This window comes from Balaenoptera physalus, assembly GCF_965194825.1.
Source record: "Balaenoptera physalus genome assembly, chromosome: X".
Lineage (NCBI taxonomy): Eukaryota > Metazoa > Chordata > Mammalia > Artiodactyla > Balaenopteridae > Balaenoptera > Balaenoptera physalus.
Window position 1 is genome coordinate 42,275,866 of NC_138903.1, and position 25,577 is coordinate 42,301,442.

The window sequence follows — 25,577 nt, forward strand, 5'->3', positions numbered from 1 at the left end:
AATTCCTGTAGGGTCCTTATATATCTTATGTTCAAGCCCCATTCAACCTAGATCCAGATGTTTTAGGCCTTCCCTGAGAAAAAAGAAAGAACAGTGGTTAAAAATACAGCCTTTGGAGCCAGATTCCAGGGGTCCAAATCCTGGTTCCATCTCTTGTTTGTTATGTAATCTTGAGGAAGTTACCTGCCAAATCTGTTCCTCAGTTTCCACATCTATAAATGGAGATGATAAAATAGTACCTACTTAATAATGTGGTGAAGAGCTTAACACAGTGCCTAAGAGATACTAAATACTCAGTAAATATTAGTGGTACTAGTATTTGTACTTGTTGTTATTGTTCATATTATTCCCTGGAATCAGTCTGACTTTGTTGATGGAAAGCCCTAGCATTCATCCAGTCAAACTGAATAGAATCATTAAACATTTGGTGCTGGAGTAGGTGCCCCTTTCGACAGTAGAGGAATGTGGTCATGTCTGGAGTTACATGCATGTTTAGTGAAGTCAGAATAAATTGGTGGGCCACCATGAGTTTACTGTTAGGCTAATATGAGCTTGACTATGAGGGAAGTGAACTTTTTTAAAACAAATGAAAATCTTTGACAAGTGGGGAAATGCAAGTACGTCTACTCAGTGACTATTAAAGGTGGTACTAGTAGAGATGGAAATTAAATGTTAAGATTAAAGGGCATCAAAAAAAATTAAGAGGGAAAGCACCTTAATATTTTTCTCATATATTCCAAATTTTATTTGTGAGTACAAATTGTTCCTATTCTAAGATATTTCTGGTCCTTGCCTTCAAGTGTTTATAGTCTATTAAGGGAGACCAGATATAAACATGAGAAAAGTTAAATAACACTCAAGTGACATCTCCCCTCAGACCTTGCAGACCCTTAGGGATGAGAGATCAGAAGGGCTGGTGGCCACCGTTGGTGCTAGAGTTTAAGTACATAATGGCTAAATAGGTTTTGTGGGCTGACTTTGAATCATTTATGACATGGTTTCAGTGACCAAGTTTTGAGAAAATTGCTCTGATATCACCCATTTGTCTGTTCACAGATTATTGGGGATTAAGGGCAACCAAATGGGCACTGTCCTGCAGCAGGATAAGAACTGCTGAGGACATATGCACCAGGCCCTTGGTGTTCAACACAGGTGTCATCTGCTTTTGAGGAGGACACACTATTTTGTTTTGTGGGGGGGTGACAAAATATTTCCTTAAAGAGGCAAGAAACAATTTAATTCCTAAATCAGTCTCTTGTGTTCTTTTTTCAAAGATTTTTATTCCAACCATCCTATCTGATCAAGTTCTCATCCCACAGAAACTCCAACTCCCCTTACAAATGTGAATATATAAGGGTAGCATTTTCCCTCTAATGAAAGTATTTCAAAAACTCATTTCTCTTCTATAATTTCTGAAGAATAGGTAGAAAATTATTTCTTTTTCCCCCTTTAAAAGTAAATAAACCATAGTGAGGTACTACTTCATACCCACTAGGGTGGTAATAATCAAAAAGGCAGACAATAACAATTATTGGCAAGAAGGTGTAGAAATTAGAACTCTTATGCATTGCTGGTGGGAATGCAAAATGCACAGCCACTGTGGAAAACAGTTTGGCAATTCTTCCAAAAGTTAGACATAGAGTTACTGTATGTCCTAGTAATTCCACTTCTAAGTATATACCTACAAGTTAGAGGTCCCCAAGACCACTCTCAGGTTCAATAATTCACTAGAAGGACTCACAGAACTCAAAACACCGTTATACTCATGGTCATAGTTTATTACAGTGAAAGAATACAGATTAAAATCAGCAAAGGGAAGAGGCACATAGGGCAGGGTCCAGGAGAGACCAGGCATGGAGCTTCCAGTTTCCTCTCTAAGTGGAATCTTGTGGACAGTGCTTATTTCTTTCAGCATTGGTGTATGATAATATACACAGAGTACTGCCAACCAGCAAAGCCACCCAAGTCTTGGTGTAGAGATTTTATTAGGAGTTGGTCACATAGACAGGGCTGACCACCTGCATGGCTGGCCTTAGTCTCCAGTCCCTCCAGAGGTCAGGCTGATACCACGTGGCTCAGAGCTTCCACCATAAATCACATTGTTAGCATAGACTATCTGACATGGCCCAAGGCCCCCAGGTAAATAAAGACACTCTTATCAGGCAGGACATTCCATGGGTTTAGAGGTTACCTCTTAGGAGCTAGAGGCAAAGGGCAAGGTTAATCTTTTATTGCACATTACCAAAGAGGAATGAAAACATATGTCCGCACAAAAACTTGTACACAAATATTCATAGCAGCATTATTTCATAATAGCTAAAAAGTAAAAATAGCCCAAATGTCCATCAGCTGAAGAATGGATAAACAAATATGGTATACCCAATATAATGGAATATTATTTGGCCATATTTTAAGAAGAATGAAATTCTGATACATGCTACAACATGGATGAACCTTGAAAACGTGCTACGTGAACGAAGCCAGATATAAACTGTCACATATGATTCCACTTATATGAAATGTCCAGAATAGGCATTTCTATAGAGACACAAAGTAGATTAGTGGTTGCTTGGGGCTGGGATTGGGAACAGGGAGTGGCAAATAGGCATGAGATTTCTTTTTGGGGGTGATAAAAATGTACTGGAATTATGTAGTAGTGATGGTTGCACAACTCTGTTAATACGCTAAAAACATTGAAATGTATACTTAAAATTGGTGAGTTTTGTGGTATGTAAATTATATCTCAATAAAGCTGTTCTTTTAAAATGGGCAAAATAAAACCTCCCCTATCACCTTAAGTGATTACGGTAGAAATGAGATATATACAAAAGCATTTTGTTTAATAGAATGTGCCAAATATATGTTTTTGGAAAAAAAAATTAAAAGTTATTTGGTTAGCATTTCTCCTTTACCACCAAGGTATATGGACTTCTAGCTATAAATATCATAGAATAAACCTTTTTTTGAAACTAGATGGATTTTATGGCAGAGTTTCCTAAGGACATTCCATTTTTCATCTAAGTACCCAATTCTTATTCGTGTATTGTCTTTTTATTTTGAGTAATTTATATTTATGTCTCTACATTCTATAAATTTGACCTGAGAGAGATGATCTGTTTTTAGCTTCCCATTAGTAGTAGTTTTATGTCACACACTGATCTCCTTGAATAGAAAACAATCCTTTTGCTTTCTCTTCCCATATTTTTGTCAATTATTAAACAGCAGAAGAGCACTATGCCCAACACTTTTAATCTTTTGCTAAAGAGTGCCTTTTGCTACTTGTGTTTTAAATGACCAGCTAGTTTCTTATTCAAGGGATAACCAAAGGTACCCAGATAAAAGTATAGTTTGGGGCTTTCATCATCCTCATTTTCATGAGGCTTTTCAAATACATAGAATTTTTAAGAATACAAACTTCGATGTAATGTAACAGACTCTTCCAGTTGATCTAAGTTGGGGTGGGCTGTTTTAGGAATACAGTAAGTAGCTAGAGTACCACTTAACTGAAAAGTGGAAGGAGTTGAGGGCAGGGAGCAGTGTAGGTAGACTATCAGGTACTTTACAGGAAGTACAAGCAATAATACATGTGAGGTTGGATAAGATGATCTTTGAATTGTTTTCCATCCCTGGAATTCTTTATCCTGTGAAATTAGATTAAATGGAATCTGCCCCCATTAAAGCTTTGATGGTTGCCAGCATTCTCTTAAGTGTTGAGTTTCTCAGTCTATAAGGAGACCTATCAGGTTTTGCATTTTTTTAGTCTTTATTCATATCCAAGGTCATCCTCTGTGTTTAGTTATCAAAAACCCAACATATAGGTAATTGAGCAGTCTGCCCTCCAGATGCAAGCTTCCAAAAGATTTGAGACTTGGCTTTAACCATGGGAATTCCCACTATATCTTTTGAAACAAATCCTCCATTGCTTTCCCTCCTTCCTTTGCATAAAAATATAAACACACACATGCATTTTAAATCTTTGGAAGGAAAACTGTAACATAACCATAACAAATGGTAATTGAGACTAACTGAAGCACAAGAGTCCAGCAATCATGGGCCAGGTTCTCTCTGCCTCCCTGTGAGTCCTCAGTGCATGCCCCATAGTGATACTTAACAAATGTGTTGCATCTATGAATGGCAGAATATTATAAACTTAATTCCAGATTGTCTGTAACCATACTGTCCAACAGAACTTTCTATGATGTGATGGAAATCTGTGCTGTCCAGTATGGTTGAAATGTGGCTAGTGTGACTGAGGAATTGAATTTTTAATTGTATGTAATTTTAACTTTAATAGCTGCTTGTGGTCAGTTGGCTACCCTGGCTACCATGTTGGACAGCACAGCTCTATAAGACCAATTTCAAGAAGTTAGGTTACTTAGATATTGGAGTTCCTGTGGCCTTTTTTAGAACCAATAGCTGCTCTGGCTATAATATTGATTTTGTTTTTCTTTCAATTGTTCAGAAGCATTTCTTGAGTACTTCCTTGTTCAATAGTTGATGGCAATGCAAAGATGAATGACACAGCTTCTGTCGTTAAGAGCCACGGCCAGGGATTTTACATTTATTATGCTATAGGTACAGTGTGAAAAGGGCCATTGTAGAAGCATATAATAAAGTGATATCGGGGTCACAGAAAAAGTACAGCATGACTCTTTACAGGGGCCAAAGAAGAATTCTCGGAAAAACTTAATGCTTGAGCTAAAATTTAAAGGAGAGTTTGAAAAAACATTTTTTTGCCTCTGTTTTTACTGTTTTCTATAAGAGCAGATTTCCTGGGTTACTTGTAAAGTGTCCATCATGGTCAGCTTAAGACCAACTTTCTCCCTGTCTTTCCTTTGCTTCCTATGAGCTGTCAGTTTAGGCCCAGGCGTATAGGGCTTCCCCTTTCCCCCCACAGCCCTGCTGCCTTAACACATCTTTTCTTCCCACAGTGCTCAGTGAAAAGCTGCATCACTGCCTTCCACGTCACCTGCGCCTTCGAGCACAACCTAGAAATGAAGACCATCCTAGATGAGGGGGATGAAGTAAAGTTCAAGTCATACTGCCTCAAGCACAGCCAAAACAGGCAGAAGCTCGGGGAGGCCGAGTACCCCCTACACAGGGCTTCAGAGCAGGGCCAGACCAAAAGCGAGAAGACCAGCGTGCGGGCACAGAAGCTTCGGGAGCTGGAGGAGGAGTTCTATTCCCTGGTCCGTGTGGAAGATGTGGCCGCAGAGCTGGGGCTGCCCACACTAGCTGTGGACTTTATCTATAACTACTGGAAACTAAAGCGGAAAAGTAACTTCAATAAGCCATTATTTCCTCCGAAAGAGGATGAAGAAAATGGCCTAGTGCAGCCAAAAGAGGAGAGTATTCACACTCGCATGAGAATGTTTATGCACCTACGGCAAGACCTAGAGAGGGTAAGGTGACCAACTTTGACTAGTGTGTAGGTCTTGGTCTGCACAGAAATGGAGGCCCCACTTCCAGTTTTTAAAAGAACACAGCTCATTTACATTTAGAGTGTAAGCTTCTGTGTCCTTGCTTATCTTCTGATTTCATCGTGGCCCCAAACATTGGGCTTAGTTGAAATTCTGGTAGACACATCAGAGAATGGAAGCGTCCTCACTTAGATGCTCTGTGAACCTTAAATTCGAAATAAATTTTCATTTGGTTTACTTTTTATTCACTGTTGAACCTAAATTGGCTCAGCTATATTTTACTGACACACTTATGAGACTACAGGCTGAAGAAAGAATGAATTTTATTTAGGAAAGCACCAGATCAGAGTTTCTTAAACTCGGCACTATTGACATTTGGGGCTGGATAGTTCTTTGTTGTAGGGGACTGTCCTTTGTCGTGGGGAACACTGTAAGATGTTTAGCAGCAGCCCTGGCTCTACTCACTGGATGCTAGTAGCAAACCCTCACATGCCCAGTTGTGAGAACCAAAAATGTACCCAAATTACCAAATGCCCTCTGGGGGGTCAAAATTGCCCCTGGTTGAGAGCCTCTGTGCCAGATAATTCAATTTAGCTATATATATATATATATATATATATATATATATATATATATATATATATATATATATATAAAATCAGGTATCTACTAAGTTAGGTACTGTAGGGGTTCAAAGATAAGTTAGGCCCTGTGTTTACCCTAGAGAATCTTATAATCAAGTATAATTATAGAGGTGGCTTGTTTTTTTCTCTGCTACCAGAATTTGGAGGGGAACTAATAGATTTGGCTCACTTTTTAAAATTTAACTCTCACACACATATAGCACTTACTATGTGGCACCACTGTTCTAAGCATTTTATAACTATTAACTCATATAATCCTAACATGCCTATGAAGAAGGTACAATTATTATCCCTATTTACAGATGAATAAACTGGGGCACAGAAAGGTTGAGTAATTTGTCCAGATGAAGGAGCATGAGAGGGTGAGGATTTCACCCTTGTGGCTATGGAGACTTGGCTGAGCTGAAAGTGTGAGCAAAAAAGCCACTTCTGGTCTTCCCAGCAGACCTTTATCCTGCTGATCCAGCGCTCATTAGAAAACTGTACTGGATCCAGCATTGCCACCATTTACTCCGGGATCTAAAGGGAAAGCTAAAATGTTAAGTCATCATTCAGTTTTCCCAGCCTGGCTGTGCAGATAAATATCAACCCCATGATACCACAGGGAGAGTAGACTTCAGGAGGTGGCTTTGGAGCATTTTGCTTATGCTACTGACTGATATGGGAACCATGATCCCACGACTGACCATGCTATGTGACTTCCTGTGGAGTGGCTCTCGTTATACAGCTTTTAGGTTCTGTCTTCTCTCCTCACCTGCCCACCACCCCCCAACCCCACCTGACTTTAGTTGTCTTAATTTTAGCTAAACAATTTCAATTGTCAGGTTTGTGTAACATGACAAAAATCTCTTATTTGCTGGGGGTTGGGCTTTCAGGTCCGAAACCTGTGCTACATGATAACCAGGCGAGAGAAGCTGAAACTGTCACAAATCAAAATACAGGAACAGATCTTCAGTTTGCAAGTCCAGCTTGCTAACCAGGAAGTTGCTGCAGGTAACCTGTATAAATTTTATATCAATTGTTTAACTTAAAAATCTTTTAAATTCATTTCTTCTAGTCCAGCCCTGATATAACATGGCCCGTTTCACTGTTGACTCATGAGGCAAGAAATCCCAGGGTGGGGTTGATGGAGTGGCAGGCCTAGGACAGATAACCTAGGTCCCAGACAGATATTTGAGGCTATTAGTTGGAGCCGTGAAATTATTCTAAAATCATTGGATTCATTTAGAGATCAGTACGATAGGATCTAGTCCTAGTTTCCAGAAAACATTTAATTCCAGGGTTACTTAACAATAGTCTGTTATAACAGATCCTTAGCCAGAAGTTAGGAGATCTGGGCTCTTGTCTCTTCATTTATTCACTGATATTTTTTGAGCACCTCCTATGGACTAAGAGCTGAGCTAGAAGACAGAGCAGTCAGCAAGACAGAATTCCTTCAGAGAATTCTGCCCACTTGGTGAGAGAAACAAGTGAGCATAATTCCAGTGCCCTAAGCATGGGAGCTTGGCTGGAATAATGACAGTCATATTCAGAGACATTTGTAACCTCCCTGTGCCTCATTTAACACAGAGGTCAGTGGCAGAGCCTGGGCAACCAGGGGTCACTGGGCAGGGTGTGCAGAAGCCAGCTTCTGCCAAGAGCCAGCTATAGAGCAAGAGAGGCACCCAGAAATAAGGTGTCAGGTAGGTATCAAAGGCTCGTGGTCAGTTGTGAGTATCACGGGTCACAGCAGAATGGTGTAGCAGGAGACAGCAGGGCTGCTCAGCCACAAGAGCACCACGATGGACAAGACAAGAAGAACCAAAGGACAGCAGGAAGAGCCTCCATGATGCCAAGGAAATTGGCCCCTAGACCATGTGGCTTCTGATTAGTGGGACCCAGCCCCACAACCGCTTGTGGCAGCAACAGGTGGCAGGCCCTGGTAGAGATGGGGGCTGTGAGTGTTCAGTATGGACCCTTAGGGAACAAATGCTGCCCGTTGGGATTTTTTTTTACTTTCTGAGAAATAATAGTTCATTATTAGTGTATAGAAATGCAACAGATTTCTGTATATTAATCTTGTATCCTGCAGCTTTGCTGGATTTTTTAATTCTAATAGTTTTTGGGTGAAGACTTCAGGGTTTTCTATATAAAGAATATGTCATCTGCAAATAGTGACAGTTTTATCTCTTCCATTCTAATTTGAATGCTTTTTATTTCTTTTTCTTGTCTTACTGCTGTGGCTAGGACTTCCAGTACTATGTTAAATAGAAGTGGCGAGATTGGGCATCCTTGTCTTGTTCCTGAAATTAGAGGAAAGGCTTTCAGCTTTTCACCATTGAGTATGATGTTGGCTGTGGGTTTGTCATAAATGGTCTTCATTATGTTGAGCTATGTTCCCTCTGTACCAACTTTGATGAGAGTTTTTATCATGAATGGATGTTGAATTTTGTCAAATGCTTTTTCTGCATCTATTGAGATGATCATGTGCTTTCTATCATTCCTTTTGTTAATATGATGTATCACATTGATTGATTTGCAAACATTGAGCCATCCTTATGTCCCTGGAATAAATCCAACTTTATCATGGTGTATGATCCTTTTTATACATGGTTGGATTCAGTTTGCTAATATTTTGTTGAGGATTTTTGCATCTGTATTCATCAAAGGTATTGGCATGTAATTTTCTTTTTTTGTAGTGTCTTTGGTTTTGGTATCAGGGTAGTGGTGGCCTCGCAGAATGAATTTGGGAGTGTTCCATCCTCTTCGATTATTTGGACTAGTTTGAGAAAGATAGGTCTCAGTTCTTCTTTATATGTTTGGTAGAATTCCCCTGTGAAGCCATCTGGTCCAGGACTTTTGTTTGCTGGGAGTTTTTTTAAATTATAAATTCAATTTCACTACTAGTGATCAGTCTGTTCAAATTGTCTGTTTCTTCTCAATTCAGTCTTGGCAGGTTGTGTGTTTCTTGAAATTTGTCCATTTCTTCTAGGTTGTCCAATTTGTTGGCATGTAACCATTCATAGTATTCTCTTATGATTTTTTTGTATCTCTGTAGTATCTGTTGTTATTTCCTCCCTTTCCTTTCCTATTTTGTTTATTTGGGTCCTTTCTCTTTTCTTCTTGGTGAGTCTGGCTAAAGGTTTATCAATTTTATCTTTTCAAAAACACAGCTCTTGGTTTCATTGATCTTTTCTATTGGGTTTTTTTTTAAATCTCTATTTTATTTATTTCTTCTCTGATCTTTATTCCCTTCCTTCTGCTGACTTTGGGCTTTGTTTGTTCTTTTTCTGATACCTTCAGGTGGTAAGTTAGGTTGTTTACTTGAGATTTTTTTCTTGTTTCTTGAGGAAGGCCTGTATCACTCTAAACTTCCCTCTTAGAGCTGCTTTTGTTGCATCCCATAGATTTTGGAAAGTTGTGTTTGCATTTTCATTTGTCTCAAGGTATTTTCTGATCTCCTCTTTGATTTCATCATGGACCCATTGGTTTTTTAGTAGCATGTTGTTTAGTCTCTACGTGTTTATTTTCACATTTTTCTTTCTGTAATTGATTTCTCGTTTCATACCATTGTGGTTGGAAAAAATGCTTGATATAATTTCTCTCCTCTTAAATTTGTTAAGACTTGTTTTGTGGCTTAGCATGTGATCTATCCTGGAGAACGTCCCATGTGCACTTGAAAAGAATGTGTATTCTGCTGGTTTTGGATGTAATATCCTATAGATATCTATTAAGTCCAACTGGTCTATTGTGTCATTTAAGACCACTGTTGCCTATTGACTTTCTACCTGGGTGATCTGTCCATTAATATAAGTGGGGTTAAAGTCTCCTACTATTATTGTATTATTGTCAATTTCTCTCTTTATATCTTTTAGTATTTGCTTTATATAGTTAGTTGCTCCTGTATTGGGTACATATGTGTTAATGAATGTAATACCCTCCTCTTGTATTGCTCCCTTTATCATTATATAACGCCCTTCTTTGTCTTTGTTATAGCCTTTGTTTTAAAGTATGCTTTGTCTGATTATGAGTATTGCTTCCCCCACTTTCTTGTCATGTCCATTTGCATGAAAACGTACTCTGTCATTTAAAATGAATCTTTCTTTTTGATCTTAGGACTTCCTTTGACAAATGCAGTAGAAAATTCATTGTTTTACCCACCACCAAGAATTACCTTAAAGTTAAAAATGCCCAAATCAGCCCTGGAAGACTGCAGAAACAGCTCCACAGAGCCTGAACATGGACCTCTCTCTCCTGACGGCAGCTCCCCTGTTTGCAATATGAGGAGCATGCAGGTGGCTCAGGAATCACTAGAAATGAGAATAAAGTCATACCCAAGGTATCCACTAGAGAGCAAGAATAACTGTTTGCCGGCCAGTCTCAGCCATGCTAGGAGTGAAGCAAAGGATCCCAGTCCTGCTTGGAGAACTCCATCTCCAGAGTTCTATCATGGGCAGTCTCTGGGAAAGCCTCTGGTCCTTCAGGCTGCCCTGCATGGACAGTCTTCCATTGGGAATGGGAAAAGTCAGCCTAACTCCAAGTTTGCCAAATCCAATGGCCTGGAGGGCAGCTGGTCTGGGGATGTCAGCCAAAAAGACAGCTCAAGTGAGATGTTCTGTGACCAGGAGCCCATGCTCAGCTCCCACTTGGGCAGTCAGGGCAGCTTTAGAAAATCTACCATGGAACACTTCAGCAGGTCCTTTAAGGAGGCTACCAACAGGTGGGTGAGGACCACAGAGGACCTCCCGTGCTATGTGAAGCCAACCAAGAATATTAACCCCAAGGAGCAGCTCTGGGGCAGGCAGTTTGTCAGGCGGTCTGCAGGGAGAGCTCCATATCAGGAAAATGATGGGTATTGCCCAGATTTGGAGCTGAGTGATTCAGAAGCAGAAAGTGATGGGAATAAAGAGAAAGTTAGGGTAAAGAGAGATAGCTCAGACAGGGAAAATCCTCCCCATGACTCCAGACGGGATTGCCGTGGTAAAAGCAAGACATATCCCCTTTCCCACAGTTCAATGCATAGGTGATTAGAAATTTCAAGAAAAACTCCACCTTTGCCTTTGCCTCATATATTGGGGAAAACCCATACACCAAAAGGATTCTAGTATATGTTAGGAGGAATTGTAGTGAAAAGGATAAAATTTTTCCGCAGTAAATTGGCTTGCAGTTTTTGAACCAGTTTCAAGTCCAATTTTCACGAGCACATCATAGAAATTACATATTGTCCAAAAGTTTAGGGGTTTTTTTTGTTTTGTTTTTTTGCCAGAGGCTAGTGAGAAAAGCTGGGACCAGAGTATTTGCTCAGTAAATACTTTGGGGCAGCTTTCCAATTATATTAACACATTGATACACATATGTATTAAGAGTCCTTGCATTGTCCTTGATTTGCAGGAGACCATGATTATCAGACACTAAAACTACTTATCTTTTGAAGCTACAGCATGTGACTTCCAGAGCTCCTGTCTGTAAGAAGTTTCTAACTCCACTGGTACCTGGAAACCCTCTTCAGGGAGAGACCAGGGACCAATATCTCAGATACTGTCAAACTCACTACTCTCTTCCTTTGCTCTGAACAAGGTTGAGTTCCTTTCACAGTATCTTAACTTACCAAGTCAATACACCTAATGCTTATAAGTGTCCAGTGCCTGTTCCTAGACTTGCTTGTTGGGGACGCACTTGTAACTATTTCCACCCAGCTAACAAGCATAAAAGGCTAACTTGTGGATAGTGTTTACAAAAGTACTACTTCCAAGGAAAATGCTCTGATTCTCTCAGTTTAGGCATTTGTGTAGGATCGCAGAGCCTTTCCCAAAGTGAGAACATTTCTGGAGGGTTTGTATCAGGTCAGGGTTTTTGTGTTATTGTTTTCAAATAAGTTTGACTTAAATAAGTTTGGCTGACAGTTTTTGTATACCTGCTTTAATGTTTATAAAATTTTTATTGAGGTATAATTAAGATATAGTAAAATGCAGAGAGGTTAAGTATTCTTACCTGCTTTAATTTTGAAACAGATTTTTATTGTCAAACAGAATTTGAAAGCATGTGTTTAACACATGGATATAATTTAGCTTTGTACCAACTTTGAATCCAAGGCAATTTCCCAAACAAAAGGGCTGGAGCTGTTTTTCAGAAGTTACTCATACTCTGTTCCCAAACTATCAGCCTTTATTAATTTCTGGGAGGAAGAGAATAATTACATTAGTGGGAGATAAAACATACCTGCTTCCTGTTTAAAGAAGAGGAAAATGTTACAGTTTTTAAAGTGTGAAGCCAACTATAATTCTCTGCTCTCTTTTCTTCTTAGCCTTAAATTAATATTCTCTTTCTTCTAGTTTGGGAACATGTAGTGAGACTTTTCAGACAAAAGAGGCCATTTTAGATTTTTTAAGTTGCTTCCTGGTGAAACAGCCCAGCTGCAGTAAAGGCAGGGGCCCCTCTTCTCTCCGTCAATATGGGAAACTCAGCAGTTTTCCTCTCCCCCGCTTTTGTTCCTGTAGCCTGTAGCTTTGTTAATGAATTCCTTTGCTTTTATTTCTTCCTCCTTTTCTGAAAACTTCTGTATTTTGCCTCTCCTTTGGCTACACCTTCAAAATGTTTCTTTTGTGCCTGTGTACATGTGTAATAGGTGTCCTATGCTTTGTTTGAATGGAAAAAGCTATGGATTATCCAAATGAGGAACAGTAGTTTTCCTATTTATGCACTAGGTTTCTGTGCTTTTTCTTTGCATTCTCCTGGTTTGGATATTAATTTGACACCTTCATGGTAAAGAAATTGTAGTGGAGCTATGTCATAAACTCCTTCTGTTAGAGGCCAGTGCAGTAGCCTATGTCCTTTCATGCCTTTCAATTCTGAGTGAGTGGGAAGAAAAGCAAACATTGAAAAAGTGCTTCAGCCAAATTCCATATGTAATGCCATTGGGAGAGTATTGACTAAAATAATTTCAGTCAGGGAAATATAGTTGTAATATTTTTACAGGATTTTCCTAGGTAAATGAAGGAGCCTTCAGTTGTATACATTTCAATTGCCCCAAAATGTATTTGCTACATTTTGCTGTTGTTTGAAGTATTACCTCTTAATCTTCTTTGTTAAATTTTTTTTCGTTTTGTCTTATATAGTCCAGTTTTCAAAGATGAACTTGGTCTTTTTTCAAATGTCACCTTTTTACCGATACTTTTTCATTAAATTATGAAAACTGTTAACTACTGTCGGTGTGGTAATTTTTTATTTTGGCATATGGGTTTTAGAAAAGCTTACATATGTTTCTTTTATATTTAAAAAAAATCTTATTCATTAAGCAAAACAGATGGTAAGGGGAAAGGAAGTAGGAATTGAATGTTTAGAAGCACAAATTTGTGATTCATGTCAATACCAGGGACCAAAGAGAACTCGGAAATTGGACTCTACCTGCAAATCATGATTTCGTCAGGCCGATAAGACGGAACCTTAGGACCAACATAAATCACTAGGGGAATGGAGCCTGTCTAAAGTCACAAAGTTCAGAAGGCTTAGATCAGGCCTCACTTAAATATACATTCTTTGCAAAATTCATTCTATTTTGGAGTCATGTGAGAATATTAAGATTATAGGGGTTATGTAGTGTCATGGGGGGATTTTTGAGGGCATTTATAAACATTTTCATTATGTTTGAGAAATGTATTTGCTGAAGGTCATTGGGTAAATCATTAGTGAAGATAGTTAAAAGATAAGGTTGTTTCTCGCCCCCATCTTCTCTTCCCCCTCCTCCCCCTCTTCCCCTGCATTCTCCCTCCACCACCACCACCTCTCTCTCCTTCATAGATAACTGTTCTGATTCAGTAAATTTCTAGGTAAAATGTTGGAGTACTAAAACTACAAATACCACTCTGTTATAGCCAACAAAAGCTTTGGGTGTATTCTAATGTCTATATCTCTAATAAGAGGTGAACCTTTGTTTTCATGTTGAAGAAACTTTTAAATTCATAGAATAAACTAGAGGATGCACAGTCCCGGGGCTTTTTCCCTCCAGGACTTTACAATCCTCAGCATGCTTGCTGACCCTTAAGAATGGAGGAAAAATACATGATAGGATTAAAACCTTATTCACCACTGAATAACCTTCATGGGATATTTTCAAAAAATGTATCTTATTTATAAGAAATGTTTATTAGATTTTCACAACCTTAATTCACCTATTTTCAAGTTTTATGGAAAGCAGCAATTACATATTGATTTTTTAAAATAACTTTAAGTTAATAAATAAAGGCCTACCCTGAGGCCGTCTCTCCTACACATGGAGCTCTGTAATACTCAGTTCATCATTGTTGAAGGAGGCTTCTGTGAATTCAGTTAATTTTACTTCATGGATTGGAACGGATTGCATGACCCGAAACCATGAGGATAGTTGTGTTTGAAATGAGCCGAGATGACGGGGGTGGTCACGCCCCAGATTGGTGCTTCCTGCCCTGTCTAGTCACTGATGAGTACTTTGACCTGATGCTCCCTAAATACATTAATCATCTTGACAAACTCTCAGAGCATCCATCATTTCTCATCTTGTTAAAGTGGGTTTGGGTGTGAGCATTCCAACCTCACAGCCTGGACACCCCAAGCATTAATTTCTCTTTCCCTGACTACTCCTCCCACCCCACCTTCTTAGTTTCCTTTATTTTTACCGATTGTCAGGTTATAAACAAACTAGAAAGATGGAATTGGGCTGATTAAGCTGTACTTAACTACAGCAAGTATCTGCTCAGCTTCTCCCTGAAGAAAACAACCTGAGAGGGGGTTTACTCATGAGTTCTGTACTGCTCCATTCTTGCCATCCTGGACAGAAGATTGGACTAGTCATCTGACACAAAGGCAAACAGTTTAGAAGCTCACATCCAAAGAGCAAGATAATTCACACAAATCTAGACTGGACAGGCCTCGTGATGGAGCTAGGACATGGTGACTTGCCTTCTCCATAGCTAGTCTAACCTGTAACTGAGTGTAGTTGGCTAAATAATGGCCCCCCAAAGATGTCCACATTCTAATCCCTGGAACCTGTGAATATGTTACATTGCATGGTAAAAAGGACTTTGCAGATGTGATTAAGGTTAAGGACCTGAGATATGGAAATGATCCTTGGCTATCCAGGTGAGCCCAACCAGTATAATCACAAGGGTACTTTTAAGAGGGAGGCAGGGGGATCAGCGTCAGTAGCAGTAGGAGTTGTGATAATGGAAGCAAAGAGGTTGGAGTGATGCTAAGAAGGGCCGTGAGCCAAGGAAATGAATTCTCCCCTTAAGTCTCCAGAAGGAACCCAGCCCTGTCTACACCATGACTTCTGACTTCCAGAACTATAAGAGAATACATTTGTGTTGTTTTAAGCCACTAAATTTGTGGTAATTTGTTATAGCAGAAATAGGAAGCCAATACACTAGGCATAGAGCAAGTGTTCCTTATCCTTTCAGGGGCACATTCCTCCTTCCCAAAGGGCCCACCTGGGCTGCAGCTGACCACTCTAGGTTGGTCCTGTGCTTTCTATCTTAGTTGAAACACTTTCTGGAAATGGAAAAATATGTGTTTTTTTCAATCAATAAAATCCTTCCCTATACAAATTAGTTTTCTATTTCCTCCCTCCCACCCACTTTTTCCAAGGTAGCCTTTGGTACGTCTCAGGTAGCCTTGGGTAATCTTCCATGGCCTGCTTGATCCAGTGTGCCTGGATCTGGCACTGCCTAAGGACTTGCCATAGGTTTGGAAGTCCCTGTTGTCTGAAAAACTGTCCTCGGGAAGTGGAAATAATTCACTGAGTGTAACTCTGGGGAGTGGGGGAGAGGTGATAGAAGGCAGGTGGGGCTCATTATGAGGAATGATGCTCTAATTATCAGAGCCTCCTACAAGGAAATGGGTAGCTTGGAGAGTTAGAGAGTTCTTGAAGATCCCAGGGACCTGAGCAGAGCTTGGGGATTAAAGAATGCAACTCTATGCTGCCTATAAGAAACACACTTTTAAGTATAAAGATACAAATAAGTTAAAAAGTAAGAGGATGGAAAAAGATACCATGTTCACACTAACCAAAAGAAAGCTGGAGTGGCTATATTAGTATCACACGAGGGCAAATTCATCAAGAGGACATAAAAACCCTAAATGTTTATGCACCTAATAACATAACTTCAAAATACACTAAGGAAAAACTAGTAGAACTTCAAGGAGAAACAGACAAACCTGCAATTACAGTTTATGTCTAGTTAATAGCACAAGTACATAGAAAATCAGGATATAGAAGATTTGAACAAAACTATCAACCACCTAGATTTAATTGACATTTACCACTCACTCCACCCCACAGCAGCAAAATATACATCTTTTTCAAATGCAAATGGAACATTCACCAAGTTAGACCCTATTCTGGGCCATTAAACAAGTCTTAATAAATTTAAAAGGATTCAAAAACAAAGAACATTCTCTGCGCACAATGGAATAAAATTAGAAATCAGTAACAGAAACACCTCTGGAAAATGTGATTACTGGAAACTAAACACACCTCTAAATAACACATGAGTCCAAGAAGAACTGAAAAAGGAAATAGAAAGTATTTTGAACTGAATGAAAAAGAAAAAATACAATTTGTGGGATGGTGCTAAAGCAGTGCCTTGGGGAAATTCTATAGCACCAAATGCTTATATTAGAAAAGAAGGGTGTCAAATCAGTGGCCTCACCTTCCACCTTAAGAAATTCTAAAAAGAAAAGGAAATGAAATCCAAAGTAGAAGAAAGGAAATAATAAAGATCAGAGCTGAAGTCAGTGAACTAGGAAAGAAAATCAATAGAGAAAATCATTGAAACCAAAAGCTGGATCTTTGAGAAGTGATAAACCTCTAGTGAAACTGATCAGAAAAAAAAAGGCAAATTATCAACATTAGAAATGAGAGAAATGACGTTGCTACAGATTCTACAGATATTAAAAGACGAATAAAGGAATATCATGAACAACCTTATGCCAGTAAACTCAACAGCAAAGACAAAATGGATACATTCCCTCAAAGACACAAACTACTAAAGCACATTCAAAAATAAATAGATAACCTGAAAAGCCCTTTATTATTAAGTAAATTGAATTTGCAGTTAAAAACTTTCTTATGAGGAAAACTCCAGGCCCAAATGACTTTGCTGGTAAATTCTAACAAACATTTAAGGAACAAATAATATCAATTCTACACAACTCTTCCCAAAAGATTGAACAGGAGAGAATAGTTCTCAACTCATTCTATGAGGCCAGCATTAACCTAATATAAAAACCAGACACAGACATAAGAAAACTACAGATCGGGAGTTCCCTGGTGGTCCAGTAGTTAGGACTCGGCACTCTCACTGCCATGGCCCCGGGTTCAATCCCTGGTCAGGGAACTAAGATTCCGCAAGCAGTGTTGGCAGCACGGCCCCCTCAAAAAAAAATACAGGTCAATATCCTTTATTTAAAGCAAATGTGGGCTTCCCTGGTGGCACAGTGGTTAAGAATCCGCCTGCCAATGCAGGAGACATGGGTTCGAGCCCTGGTCCTGGAAGATCCCACATGCTGCGGAGTAACTAAGCCCGTGCGCCACAACTACTGAGCCTGCACTCTAGAGTCCGCGAGCCACAACTACTGAAGCCCATGCACCTAGAGCCCGTGCTCCGCAACAAGAGAAGCCACCACAATGAGAAGCCTGCTCACCACAACAAAGAGTAGCTCCTGCTCGCTGCAACTAGAGAAAGCCTGCACACAGCAACGAAGACCCAACGCAGCCAAAATTAAAGAAATAAATAAATTTATAAAAATAAAGTAAATGCAAAAAAGTTCTTAAAACTTTAGCAAATTGAATTCCAACAATATATGAAAAGGATAGTACATCATGACTGTCTTGGTCCACTTGGGCTGCTATAACAAAAAACTATAGACTGGATGGCTTAAACAACAGGAATTTATTTCTCACAGTCCAGAAGCTGGAAAGTTTATGATCAAGTTGCTATCAGATCCATGTCTGGTGAGGGCCCACTTCCTGGCTTGTAGACAGCTGCCTTCTCACTGTGTGCTCACATGGCCTTTCCTTGGTGCCTACTCTCATGGAGAGAGAGAGAAATCTTCCTCTTATAAGGGCACTAATCCCATCATGAGGTTCCCACCCTCCTGGCCTAATCTAAACCTAATTATCTCCCAAAGACCCCACCTCCCATTGTGGGCTAGGGCTTCAACATATGAATTTGGGGGCACACAAACATTTCAATCTATAACAATGACCAAGTGAGATTTATTCCAGAAATGCAAGTTTGAGTGAACATTCAAAAAATAATCAGTGTAATTTGCTATATCTCCAACATACATAAAAAGTATTTGACAAACTCCAGTGTTCACTCCTGATAATAATGCTTAGCAAACGAAGAATAGAAAGGAACTTTCTGAACCTGATAAAGGACATCTATGAAAAACCTACAGCTAACATCATACTTAACAGTGAAAGACAATGTTTTCCCCCTAAGATCAGGAATAAGACAAGAGTATCTGAACTCACTACTTCTCTTCAACACTATACTGGAATTTCTAGTCAGTGCAGTAAAGCAAGAAAAAGAAATGAAAGGCATCCTTACTAGAAAAGAAGAAATATTTATTTATTTTCAGATGACATGATTATGTAGAAAATCAGATGGAATCAACAAAAAAAGCTACCAGGGCTTCCCTGGTGGCGCAGTGGTTAAGAATCCGCCTGCCAATGCAGGGAACACGGGTTCGAGCTCTGGGCCAGGAAGATCCCACATGCTGTGGAGCAACTAAGCCCATGCGCCACAACTACTGAGCCTGCGCTCTAGAGCCCGCGAGCCACAACTACTGAGCCCACGTGCCACAACTACTGAAGCCCACGTGCCTAGAGCCTGTGCTCCGCAACAAGAGAAGCCACCGCAATGAGAAGCCCGCACACCGCAACAAAGAGTAGCCCCTGCTCGCCACAACTAGAGAAAGCCCGCTCACAGCAACGAAGACCCAACGCAGCCAAAAATAAATAAATAAAATAAATAAATTTATTAAAAAAAAAAAAAAGCTACCAGAATTAGTAAGGAAGTCTAGCAAGGCTGCAGGATAAAAGGTCAATTTACAAAAACCTATTATATTTATATACTAGTAAGGAACAATCAGAAGTTGAAATTTTAAAAATATACCATTTACGATAGCACCAAAAATGTGAAATTCTTATGTATAAATCTGACAAAAGATGTGAAAGACCTTTACAACGACATCCATAAAACATTACCGAGAAAAATAGGAGACCTAAATAAATGGAGAAAGACACCATGTTCATGGATCAGGAGGCTCAATGTTATTAAGATTTCAATTATCCCCAAGTTGGTTTATAGATTCAATGCAATTCCAATCAAAATCACACCAGGGTTCTTTGGGGGGGGTGAATTAGTAAACTGATTTTAAAATTCATATGAAAGTGCAAGGGACCTAGGATAGGCAAAACTGCTTAGAACAAAAAAGAATGAAGTTAGAGGACTGACACTACCTGATTTCACGACTTATTATAAAGCTACAATAATCAAAACAATGTGGTATTGGGGTAAAGATAGACATATAGCTCAGTGGAACAGAATGAATTCAGAAGTAGACTCATATATGTGGGCAACTGATTTTCAACAAAGGTGCAGAGCAATTTAGTGAAAAGAGGAGTGTCTTCAACAATCCTCTTCCCAAAAAGCATGCTGGAAAAATTGGATACCCATATGTAAAAAGTAAAACAGCTCCTATCAATACCTCACACCATATATAAAATTAATTTCAGAATGGGTCAAAGAGCTAAATCTAAAACTATAAAACTTCTAGACATGAACAAAGAAGAAAACCTTTAGGATCTTGTTTAGGTAAAAACTTCTTAGATATGACACCAAAAGCACTTTCCTTAAAAGAACATACTGGTATATCGGACTTCATCAAAATTAAAACTTCTTTTTGAAAGACACTGTTGCTAGGATGAAAAAAGAAGTCAGACTGGGAGAAAAGGTTTGCAAATCATTTATCTGATAAAGGAGTGGTATCAAGAATGTGTCAAGAATCCTCACAACTTAATAACAAGAAAATAACCTAATTAAAAAATGAGCAAACCATCTCAACAGGCACTTTGGTGAAGACAATGAATGGCAAACGCTCACATGAAAAGATGCTCAACCCCATTAGTCATTAGGGAAATGCAAATTAAAACCACAGTGAGATACTGTTACACCGCTATTAGAATGGCTAAAATTTAAAAGACTCACCATACCACGTGAACTGGAACTCTCATAAGTGGGTGGTGGGAATGTAAAATGGCACAGCCGCTTTGAAAAACACTTTGGAAGCTTCTTACAAAGTTAAACATACACCTACCATAAGATTCCGCCATTCTGCTCTTAAATATTTACTGGAGAGAAATGAAAGCAAATGTTCATATAAAGATTAGTACACAAATGTTCATAGTAGCTTTGTTTGTGATTGCCGAAACTAGAAACAACTCAAATGTCCAACAACACTTAAATGGATAAACAAGTTGTGGTACTTACATACAGTGAAATACCTCTTAGTAATAAGCAGCCGCATAGCACAGGGAGATCAGCTCTGTGCTTTGTGTCCACCTAGAGGGGTGGGATAGGGAGGGTGGGAGGGAGAAGCAAGAGGGAGGAGATATGGGGATATACGTATACGTATAGCTGATTCACTTTGTTATACAGCAGAAACTAACACATCATTGTAAAGCAATTATACTCCAATAAAGATGTTAAAAAAAATGGAATGAACTACACACAGCAGGATAGATATTTTGATTCTCAAAATAATTATGCTGAGTGAAAGGAGCCAGACAAAACAGAAAACGTACTGTATAATTCCATGTATATAAAACTCTAGAAAATGAAAACTAATCTGGAGTAACAGTGGATCAGTAGTTGCCTGGGAGTTAGGAGCACGGAGGGGCAGGACTGAGAGATAATAAAGGGGCAAGAAGAAACTTTTGAGTGATGGATATATTCATTATCTTGATGATGGTGATGGCTTCAGGCATATGTGTATGTGTCAAAACTAACCAAATTTTACTCTTTGTATATGTCAGTTTATTGTATGTCTCTTATACATCAATAAAGCTATTAAAATAAAACCTTAAAAAGACTTCTTCAATTATGTCTGTGTGTCCCTAGGAACTCTGTTTCATTGGCCTGCAATCAGGAGGTTTTATTCAGCTTCTGATGGGTAATGGTTGGGCTTCAGCCGTGCTCTAGAGACACAAGATTGCACAAGCACCATCCTTACGGCCCATGGAAGTTCTCATGGGGTCTTCTGAATCTAAATCTGCAACCCTTCTATGCTAAACACCTGCCTCCTTCATATTTTCCTACTATCATGTTCTCTACCTGGCATAATTTCTCTAGGGTCAATTTGAAATTACCGTGGCCACACTGGGGAATTTCTGACATGAACAAGATTGTTCACTTAAGAAGTACCTCAGGGGATTTCCCTGGTGGTCCAGTGGTTAGGACTCGGAGTTTTCACTGCCGTGGCCCGGGTTCAATCCCTGGTCCGGAAACTAAGCTGTGCTGCGCGGCCAGAAAAAAAAAAAGGGGGCACCTTAGAACAAAAAGGGAAGAAACCCTCATGAGTCATGAGGAGATTGTTTTTATCTAAAAGAGAATTTTTTTTAACATAGGAAACTATATTAGCTTTGTTTCTATACTTCAAGGATTAATGAATGGTAGCTTTAAAATTATTTAGATTGGTAAAATTGTCAGTGGCCTGAGTTATTGTCTAAACCAGCTGTAATCTCAATATCTATATATCTATTTATCCTTCTATTTCTTGTGTCTGTCAAAATGGGGTTTCTGTATCAATACATTCTTCCTTCTTCAAAAAGCAACAAAATTACCCTTTAAAAATTGTAATTTCATGTTTGTCTGAAGCTGGGTCCCTCTTAATTTTTGTCCCTCTCCGTTTTAACCCCCTTAGGAAACTTTTAAAGATTAACTGATCAAAACACATTCAGTTGCATTGTAAAGCAATTATACTCCAATAAAGATGTTAAAAAAATTTTTTTTAATTAAAAAAAAATTCAGTTGTTATGTGTACACTTTTTTTTCTAGTCCAGATAAACTGTCAAAAATGTCTAAAAAAAAGAAAATGTTGTTAAATTATGTTTCTTTTTGTAGACACTGAAAAGTGTACTTACATAATAGCCTTTGTTATTCTAGTTATGAGAAAAGAAGAAAAGAGCTTAATTCCAAGATGAAGAAGAGCTTTTGATACAACTTAGTCTTTATTTATTTATTTATTTGGCTGAGCCGGGTCTTAGTTACAGCACGTGGGCTCTTAGTTGCGGCATGTGGGATCTAGTTTCCTGACCAGGGATGGAGCTTGGGCCCCCTGCACTGAGAGCACAGAGTCTTAACCACTGGACCATCAGGGAAGTCCCATGACTGAGGGTCTTTAAAAATTAGTTTACCATTTAAAAATAATGTCAGCACAATATTTTGGTTTGTACAAAACCAGGGTTAAATTATTTAACCTTTCTAAATTTCCTACACTGGCTTTATGAGTTAAGTAAGTTACCATTGTTTCCATAACTTCCTGAAAAAATATATATACGAGCAATTAAATGAAATGATAATAACTTTTTAAAGAGTTATTATGAAATTTTATGAAATTCTTAAACTGCTACAAATCACAAAGATTTAACATATTAGCTAAAATTGAAATTTCCAGATCCTGACTAATTTTAAGGCCTTAGATAAATGGTTAAGTTAATTAATAAATAATCTTTGGCTATCTGGACAGTTTCTAAGTAAGAAACAGATACAAAACACTGGCCACTGAACATAACTCTTTATTCTTATCTCCTAGAATGGCACTGTCCTTATCGTCCATAAATTCAGGAGAAGTGCAGAGAACTAACTGAATTCTAAAACCAAAATTTTTAAAGTTCTCAGAAACCCCTTGAACGTCCATGGCCTAAAGTCTTGCCATGATCCTTGATAGCAGTAAGATCTGTCCCCTCTAGGATCCACAAGTTACCTCCTTCTGAGTTAATAACGAGTTGCCCCATGGATTTGGAAAGTAATCCCAATCCTAGACTCTACCCTATGACATGCTGATATCATTAATTACAGCAGGGAACTCATAAAATACCTCCAGCTTTATCACCAGCAAGTACAGCTGCTTCTTCAAAACACCCACCTAAGCAGCCTCTGCATGATCCCAAACCTGAAGGCTTGGTTTTCTGAAAAGGCATCAGAGAAAAACTGCCCTTGAGCCTCAGTGGAAAAGACCTTTTCAGGTACTGTTAGCAACCGACACAACACTAAAACTCCAAGGTACTGATACTGAAGTTCATGTTTCCCAGCTTATAAGATATACAGACCACCTAGAGGGGTGGGATAGGGAGAGTGGGAGGGAGGGAGACACAAGAGGGAGGGGATATGGAGATATATGTATACATATAGCTGATTCACTTTGTTATACAGCAGAAACTAACACACCATTGTAAAGCAATTATACTCCAATAAAGATGTTAAAAAAAAAAAGATATACATCACTTCATCCTGACTACTGGATGGCCATTCCATTGGAATACTTTAAACAGGATTCTTACGATCTCTCCAGAAACTACTGACCGCGGAAGTTGACAGCTTCTGCCCAAGGTTAATTTTCTGATTCTTCAGTGGCCTTTTTCCTTCCTTTTTCCACTCATCTTGCCTGTTATTGTACTTTACACTCCCTAGGAACTGACTCTAAGGCTCAATATGTTCTTCCTTATCTTCATCCTATGACTTTTGACCCTTTATGATCTTCTCCCACTTCAGAAAAAGTAAAATGTTCTGATGGGTTTTTCTCAGACCATAGCTACTGCTCTGAATTTAACTGTTTGCTGACAAAAATTTAATCTTTTTTTCTTTTAAACACTTGAGAAGGTACGTTTCCTTTTATAGGCCCCTTCTGGTTCTTAAGTTTCCCCCACGTCATTAATCCCAAGCTTCAGTCACATAAAAATTGACCTCACATCAACAAAATGCTTCTACTGAGGTTACTACAACCCTATCAGCAAAACGTAGCCCGTAAGGAATGAGAACTAATGTTAGCTACAAACATTTTTCTTTTAATTTGACCGCACCACACAGCTTGCGGGATCTTAGTTCCCCGACCAGGGATCGAACCCGGGCCCCCAGCAGTGGAAGATTGGAGTCCTCACCATTGGACCGCAGGGAATTCCCTACAAACACTTGTTCTCTTCAGAGACACTCTTTTTGGGAACTGTTTACCTCCACTCACGTTATCTGCCCTTTTCAAGGGACATATAATTAGCTCATGTAAAATGATACTTATACTCCCAATAAAGTCTGTGCTCCATTGGGATACCATTTCTGAGGTGGACATCAGACTTACACCAACCTGCCACACACTAACTTATCCAATATATTTGGGGTGATTTTTTTTTAATTTTATTTGTTTATTTATTTATTTATGGCTGTGTTGGGTCTTCGTTTCTGTGCGAGGGCTTTCTCTAGTTGCGGCAAGCGGGGGCCACTCTTCACCGCGGTGCGCGGGCCTCTCACTATTTGGGGTAATTGTTAGAGACTTTCAGATATTTAAAACTACCTCTCTTCCAGAGGATCAAATTTTCCTGAAAAGAAGAGGGAAGCACAGCAGAATCTGGACAACTCCCAGAAAGATAACTGGCTCCTCCTGCATTCCCTGTGAGCTGCGGTTCCCACCGTGGTGAAAAGGTGGCCCCAAACCTGTCTCGGACCCTAACAGATGCCATAAATGACACAACTTCTACTCTAGAAGGCTCCCCCACCCCCAAAAAAGTCTAAATTCTTTAGCCAGGCTGTCACGAGCAATCCGAGGAGCGAGTTAGCTTTAGCAATACCTCTTGCTGCACTTATATAAATACTACAGGTCAAGTAGAACAATTTCTGATGAGGCTAAAAGAAAAAGGCACCTGGCTCTCTACAAGAGACCAGCTGGACCATGGGACATGTTTCCATGGCCTGGGTTGGGTCATCTAGGCCCCTGTGTCCAGAGTCTATTACGAGGACGAATCATCACCTTGTTTCTGGTAACTGCCTGTGGTGCTTTTGGCCGATGGATCCTGTCCAGAGTCGTTAATGCCGCTGTGCAGCCCTTGTCACATCAGAAGATTCAGTACCTCATCCTGCAACAAAAGGAGCAGGAGAGACTTGCCCAAGTCCTCCTGCAGACAATTTTCTCGGTGCCACCTCCAGATCAGCAATATCTCAGCAATGGTGATGATTAGAATATATAAATTCGTGTCCTGTGGCCTGACCTCATCTGACCTTGGATGAAAGGGGGGGAATGAGAAAGAAATGCAGCCCCTGACATCCAGGAGCTGGCCTGGCACTCACAGCAAGGCCTTGGTGCTCTCCCGATGGACATGACCAATTTCACAGATTCCCAACATCAGACAAGGCCACTCTATGACTGTAATGGATCAAGACAAAAGCTAGACTAATAAGCATTGTCCAAATTCCCCAAATGACTAAACATCACCCTCTCCTAGCTC

At 39.4% G+C, this 25,577-nt stretch overlaps 1 protein-coding gene across 23 annotated transcripts in view; it reads left to right on the forward strand.

The window, feature by feature from the left end:
* The window catches only part of JADE3 (jade family PHD finger 3), a 172,149-nt gene extending 153,092 nt beyond the window's left edge, over nucleotides 1–19,057 (forward strand). For all 23 annotated transcript variants that reach the window (XM_082446434.1, XM_082446435.1, XM_082446426.1 and 20 more), the window contains 3 exons: nucleotides 4,932–5,402; nucleotides 6,940–7,057; nucleotides 10,160–19,057. In XM_082446434.1, the coding sequence (XP_082302560.1) occupies nucleotides 4,932–5,402; nucleotides 6,940–7,057; nucleotides 10,160–11,070 (1,500 nt within the window). In that variant the 3' untranslated portion in view covers nucleotides 11,071–19,057. The remainder of the gene's footprint in view (nucleotides 1–4,931; nucleotides 5,403–6,939; nucleotides 7,058–10,159) is intronic.
* The last annotated feature ends 6,520 nt before the right edge of the window (nucleotides 19,058–25,577 follow it).